Genomic DNA, 6,592 nt, shown 5'->3' on the forward strand with positions numbered 1-6,592 from the left:
CTCAAGCTCTCACTGTAGGGCAAGCCATGAGGCAGAGCCCCCTGCGTTGTAGCAGGGAACACACACTCCAGTTGCATAAACAGAAGCTATTTTCCCTCAGTCCCTTGGTGATGAGGCAGCTAACTGATCCGTCAGAGAAAGAACGAGGCTTTACGCCAGGAGGTTCAAGGCTTCTGGCTAGAGCTTCCTCATCGGCAAAAAGGAACAGCAATTCCTGTCTGGCCTCCCTTGGGGCTCTTCTCAGGACGAAATGCGCTAATGGTATGAAAGCACAGCCAGCTGTACAGGGCCACACCAACTACACGAAAGCAAGGTGACACCCGAAGGCAGGGCGCCCAGCACTGCAAACAGCCCTCCGTGTCCATGATGTGACAAGGCCCACAGGACGAGAGGTAAATGTGGCTCTGGGGATTCCAATGAGGAGTCTTCAGCAAGACACGGGACACAACAGTAACAGTGCAGGGTTACGCCTGGGAAGCTTGGTGCCCTCATCAACCAAACCTTACCTCTTTTCTGAACACTTCTTTGCTCTTTTTGGCCAGCTCGCTGGAGGTGTCTGCTTCTGCTGTCTTGGGTTTTTTCGAGGTCTAGAAATGGATGAGAAAATACAACACACATTGTGGGCCTGAGAAGTCAGCTTAGTGGTTTTTGTTCTTTCAGCTTTCTCAGAACCTTCCTTTCTTTCCCCTAGCGGCGTACCTGATTCTTGGTATTAGGTTCTATGTAGGTGTCTCCTGACTCAGTGGCTTGGCCTGGAGTTAACCTGGCTTCAGATGCCACTGTCATCTCCTGATTCAATCTTGTTAGCTGGCTCTAACCTGCTACCAGCTACAACCATGATGCGCCAAAACATTTCCATTCGTTTCAGGAATCGCCGGTCTCTGCCGAGGACTGTACTGTATAAACCCGGACCACTCATTTCTGGGCTTTGGCTCCCTCCATTTGTCGAGCTGAGCCTGGACCCATGAACTGCATTTCTCCTGGCTCTGACATTCTGGGATCCCAGGGCAAAGACTAAATATCATGTTCCAGAAACCTTTCACCAACCAACTGGCACCACACTGTGGCCCACATCCAATTCCCTATAGCCACCTTGAAATCTCACCAGCGTGCCTACAAAGGCAGACTGGCCAGACTCGGGGAGGCAGTCTTCGCTTATAGGGGATGCTTTTCACACCTACAGTTCAGGAAAGGGTAGACTTGGGAAGTTTCAAGAGACTAACTCAGTGTTGTCAGTTCTGACTCACAGTAGCCCTATAAGAACAGAAAAGAACTGCCCCTCAGGGTTTCTAACGCTGCAAATCTTGTATTAAAAAGCCAGATTAGGGGAGGGAGGGGGGAAAAATGAGCTGATACCAAGGGCTCAAGTAGAAAGCAGGTGTTTTGAGAATGATGATGGCAACATATGTACGAATGTGCTGGACACAAATAATGTATGTATGGATTGTGAAAAGAGTTGTATGAGCCCCTAATAAAATGATTTTTTAAAGAAGAACCAGATAAAAATAAAACAAAACAGATTTCCCCAACTTTCTCCTTTGGAGTGACTGATGAGCTCAAACTGCCAATGTTCAAGTCAGTAGTCCAACGTTTAACCCACTGTGCCACCAGGAGGCTCCATCAAGAGATTACACACCCCTCAAAAAACCAAAACCAAAAAACAAACCTCCAACAACCCTGACTCAATTCCAATACACAATGATCCTATTTAGGGGTTCTCAGACTCTGAAATCTTAGGAAAGGAAATCGCTTCATCTTTCTCTTGAGGAGAAGCTGGTGGGCTTAAACTGTCAACCTTGCTGAGATGAGCAGGGGTAAGGAAACAGGGTCATGTAAGATAGCAGCAAGATGAGCAGATGCTCAAATGAGTGACACAGCTAAGAAGGTTCCCTCCGGCACTGCTGGAGGACGGGGCTGGCAGCTCTCTTTCCCTGGCATTCAGAGCACCTGCGTGTGGGCTATCTCCTCACATCTTTGCCCACCACCAACCATCAAGCTCTTTCCCAGTAAATGTAGTTTTCCGAGGAAAAGAAAAATTATGAAAATTATCCCTGGATTATGAGCCACTTCAGGTGGATCTAAAACAGCTACAGGTGTGATTACAGGTACTTCGTGCTTTTGCTACAGCTTAGAACAGAGAATTCTTCTATGTTCCCCCATCTCCATAAATAATATGAAGGTGCTAAGCTGTTCAACTCCCTCAGCTCTGGCCCAGTCCCAGGCAGAGGTGGCACATCCTCAGCTGTGGGCTACTACACATCAGCTTTCTCTGGTTTGTTCTAAGAGCCTGCCATGCTTTCCATCCCTCCTCTGGCCGTGGGAGGAGCGGAGTGGTAGGGCAGGAAGAACAAACAGATTCTGGCTTTGTTTTCAGGAAACAAAAGAAAACACAAGTAACTGCTTTCAATTGTTTCCGTTTGAAATTGTGTGGGATTTTGTTTTTTCAGATGTAGAGAAAACGGTGTGCTTCAGAAGACGTCAATAATCAAGAACTGCTTGAATAAACCAAGGAAATCTTCACACACGAGAACTCAGAAGTGAGCAGAAACAGCAGGGGTACAGAAAGCCCTTTCTGGGAAGACAACCAACTCAAAACTCCCGGTCCTAGGGACTCGGCCAGGCCCTTGCAGAGAGCATTAGGTGGACAGGAATGTCCTGCTTCCCTCTTAATGGGTTACGTGTTCAGAAAGTTAAATCAATCCAGGGTGCATTAATAGCCTCTGCACTCTGGCAGGGTCAGACCCAGCCCAGGGAGACATACATGTAGCAGCCAACCAAAAAGGGGGAAAAAGGATGTGGGTGGGGGAAACAGGGCACGACCCACCCATAGGGAGGGTTCTGTTTATGTCTCCACAGGTAAGGGAAAGAAGAACTAGACCTCAACCTGGTGTGCCAAGACTTGAAGGCAACATACCAGCATGAAGCAGCAAACCAACAGACAGGTCTTCAGGGTTGGCCCCTATCCCAGCTATGTGGATCCTCTCCCCAGAAGAATGGGCCACAGAGGACAGCACTGAAAATACAGCCCAGGGAGAGGAGCAAACTAAGAGGGGAAGGGGAGGGAAGGAGAGAGTGACAGAGAATCGCATCCTGGCCCACCAAGCCCCGAGGATAATATTCCTGCTTGAAGCAGCCAATGCAGAGAAGACCGTAGGGCTAGCCCCACCAGGAGAAGACATAACGTCCCCTCACTGACTCACAGCGCTGCCGATGACAGCACTGGAGACACAGTGCGGGAATTGAGCCCGGTCTGACCCCACCCCCACACCGGGGTGAAATATGAAGGAAGTGCAACAGAGCAGAGAGGGGAGCAAAGCAATGAAGTCCCTGAAGAATCCCTAAACTAGACTTTGGCACCTCATTAGATTGGATCAGAAAACATTCATAAAGGTCAACAGATAGACCTGAACTATTTATAGGCCCCACCCCTCACCCCATGTCTATCTATATGATAGGCAGGATAAACAATCCTGGGGAGAACACAAAGTGACCAATGGTTCCAGGGGTACATGAGAGAGCGGGAGGTGGGGGAAAGCTGGAGGATGCCAACAAACCCAGGGACAAGGGAACAACAAGTGATCTAAAATTGATGGTGAGGAGGGCACAGAATGCCTGGTGGGTTTAAGCAAGTATAATTTAACCGAATGAAGGTCAAACATGATAGTGGGACAAGTGAAAAGAAAAAGGAAATAAGAATAAAAAACTGGATGGTAAATGACATTTATAGAGGTATATACAGGCACATACATATGTAAATATATATATAACAATAGGGACATAGGTCTATGTACATATATGTATAGATTAAGTATTAAGGCAGCAGATGGACATTGGGCCTCTACTCAAGTCCTCCCTCAACAAAAAGAAAAAAACTAATTGCCCACTGAGAAGGTGGGCAAAGGACCTGAACAGAAGTTTCACAGGGGCAGAAATCCAAATGGCCAACAAACATATGAAAAAATGTTCCCAACTTTAGCCATAAGAGAAATGCAAATTAAAACAAAAAATGAGGTACCACCTAACACCCTCAAATAGAGCCCAATTCAAAAAATCAGAAAGCAACAAATGTTGGAGGGGCTGTGGGGAGACAGAAACTCTTAATCCACTGCTGGTGGACCTGTAAGTACATACAGCCACTATGGTAATTAATCTGGCGATAGATATCTAAAACAGATGGAAATCGAGTTACCATACAACCCAGCAATCATCCTACTGGGCATATACCCAGAATAGGCAAGAAACAAACCAAGGCCAGACATCCGTGCTCCAATGTTCATTGCGGCACAGTTCACACAACTGCAAGGAGTTGGAAGCAACCCAAATTTCCATCAACTGATGAGTGGATTAAAAAGCTGTGGTACATACATACAATGGAGTACTATGCATCGCTAAAAAGCAGTGATGAGGGGGGTGGGGTGGGGGGAGAAGGAGAGGGGGTAGTTAAAAAAAAAAAGCAGTGATGAACGTATGAAGCACATTGCTGCATGGGAAGAACTGGAGGAAATCATGCTAAAAGTACAACATGAGTATGCTGAGGTAAGCTTTAAAAAAAAAACAAAAAAAAAACGCAAAAGGGGCCTAGGGAAAAAGCTACTGGGATGAGAACCAGGTAATATGGCAAGGACCAGACCAAATCCAGGGTTACATAAGGTAGCCAACTAAAAAGGAGGCGGGGAAAGGAAAAAATAATATAAAAAAAATGAGTACCGGGGGCACAGGGCACTAACCCACCCAAGGGGAGGGTATTGTTTATATCTCCACAGGAAAAGAGGGACCAGACTTCAAGTCCTCCCTCAACACAGGAACACTGACACAATCACTGAAGACAAAGTGTGTGCAGCTAAGGAGGTAAAGAAAGCTGATGGTGCCTGGCTATTACAAGATATAGTGTCTGGGGTTTCTTAAAGGCTTGAAGTTAAACAAGCATCCATCAGCAAGGAAGCAACAAAGCCTAGATGGAAGAAGTACATCCCGTCACAGAAGGGTCACAAGGAAGGGACTGGGCAGCCAGTGTGCAGTATAGCACTGACGAAACATACATTCCTCTAGTTCTGCTTCCTTCCCCTACTATCTTGACCCTAGTTCTACTTTAAAAATCCGGCTAGACCAGAGCATGGACACTGCTATAGACAAGAGCTTTCAACACACAGAAACCACGATAGATAAAACCCTCAGGACCAATAATGGGAGTAGCAATACCAGGATGGTAGGGCGAAGGTGGGGGGAGAAAGGGGGAACTGATCAAAATGACTGACATAAAACTTCCCCCCAGCCCCATCTCGGTGATGAACAACAGAAACATGAATGAAGGGAGACAGTGGATAGTGTAAGATATGTAAATAATAATTTAAAAAAAGAAAATAATAATTTATCATGGGTTCATGAGGGTGGGAGGTAGGGGGAGGGAGAAAAAAATGAGGAGCTGATACCAAGAGTTCAAGTTGAAAAAATATTTAGAAAGGATGATGGCAACATATGTACAAATGTGCTTGACAATGTATGGATTGTTTTAAGAGCCCCCAATAAAATGATTTATTAAAATAGACAGATAGATAGATCATCTTCTCATGTAATCCCTGACTTGGTGAGGTAGGCAGGGCTTAAAGAACAATGATCCAGGTACAAGCCATTGAGTTCTGTCTACGTGAGCTCTCTAGGTCCTTCTGAGCTGTGAGCAACTGGTAATGTGAGCAAATGTTCAAATGAAGAGTGTGACACCCCCCGCTGATGAGATCCATGAACAAGACTTTCAGTATTAGGGAACACTGAAATGTGTATGCGCCCCTCTTCCTAGGATGCACTGCAGATGGCATGAAGTCATGTCAGAAACTGGCAAAGCCTCAGTCAAATTGAAGACCAAGCAAGCGTGAAGCAAGCGAGAGGCAGGACAGCACCCACAGCCACCAGAGAGAAAAATCAAGGGGTTCCCTCTACCCCTGAAAGTCTCATGTAAAAATCTAAGCAGTTCTACAATCTATAATAAACTGTCCAAGCTTTTGAAGTATTATTCTCATACTCATTGTCACTGGGCCAATTCCAGCTGATAGCAACCCTATAGGATGGGGTAGAACTGCCCTGTGGGTTTCTGAGACTATGACAAGAGCAAAAGGCCTCTCCTTTCAACCTTAGAGCAACCAGTGGTCTTGAACCACTGACCTTCCAGTTACCAGCCCAAAGCATGAACCTACTTTGCCGCCAGGACTTATTAACTCCCTAAATGTCTAGTGTGGATTAAAAATCTTACAGTGGAGAAAGGACATTAGATGAGACCAGGGAACATGCACTTGTTGAGTATGCAGCAAGCAGCATCTCTGGGCATCTATGATTCTGTGAGGGAGTCAGCGAGGGAGTGTAATGTAAACAAGCTGAGATCCCAAGTTCTCAGTGATAACTGGCTTGCTCTGTAAGCAGGAGCCAGGTGAGCGCACAGGCTGGCAGACAGCTGGCCCTCCTAGATTCTCAGTCTGCTCTGAAAAGGGTAAAGGAGGAATATGGTAAAAGAGACCCAAGTAGACGCCGGACAGGGCAAGATATGACAAAATACCAATTTATAAACTATCAAGGGCTCATGAGGGAGGGGGGAGCGGGGAGG

The 6,592-nt window shown here is 46.3% G+C and overlaps 1 protein-coding gene and 1 pseudogene across 1 annotated transcript in view; one reads left to right on the plus strand and one right to left on the minus strand.

Moving 5' to 3' along the window:
- Positions 1-6,592, minus strand: part of SETD2 (SET domain containing 2, histone lysine methyltransferase) — a 106,871-nt gene that overhangs the window by 1,730 nt on the left and 98,549 nt on the right. Inside the window, exon 18 of the mRNA XM_004703993.3 lies at positions 507-587. Within this exon, the coding sequence (XP_004704050.2) occupies positions 507-587 (81 nt within the window). The remainder of the gene's footprint in view (positions 1-506; positions 588-6,592) is intronic.
- LOC123522529 overlaps positions 6,279-6,592 on the plus strand; it is a 4,673-nt pseudogene continuing 4,359 nt past the window's right edge.

Source organism: Echinops telfairi, unplaced genomic scaffold (assembly GCF_000313985.2).
Source record: "Echinops telfairi isolate 266 unplaced genomic scaffold, ASM31398v2 ScPeMD7_7420;HRSCAF=8458, whole genome shotgun sequence".
In the NCBI taxonomy this organism is placed as follows: Eukaryota; Metazoa; Chordata; class Mammalia; order Afrosoricida; family Tenrecidae; genus Echinops; species Echinops telfairi.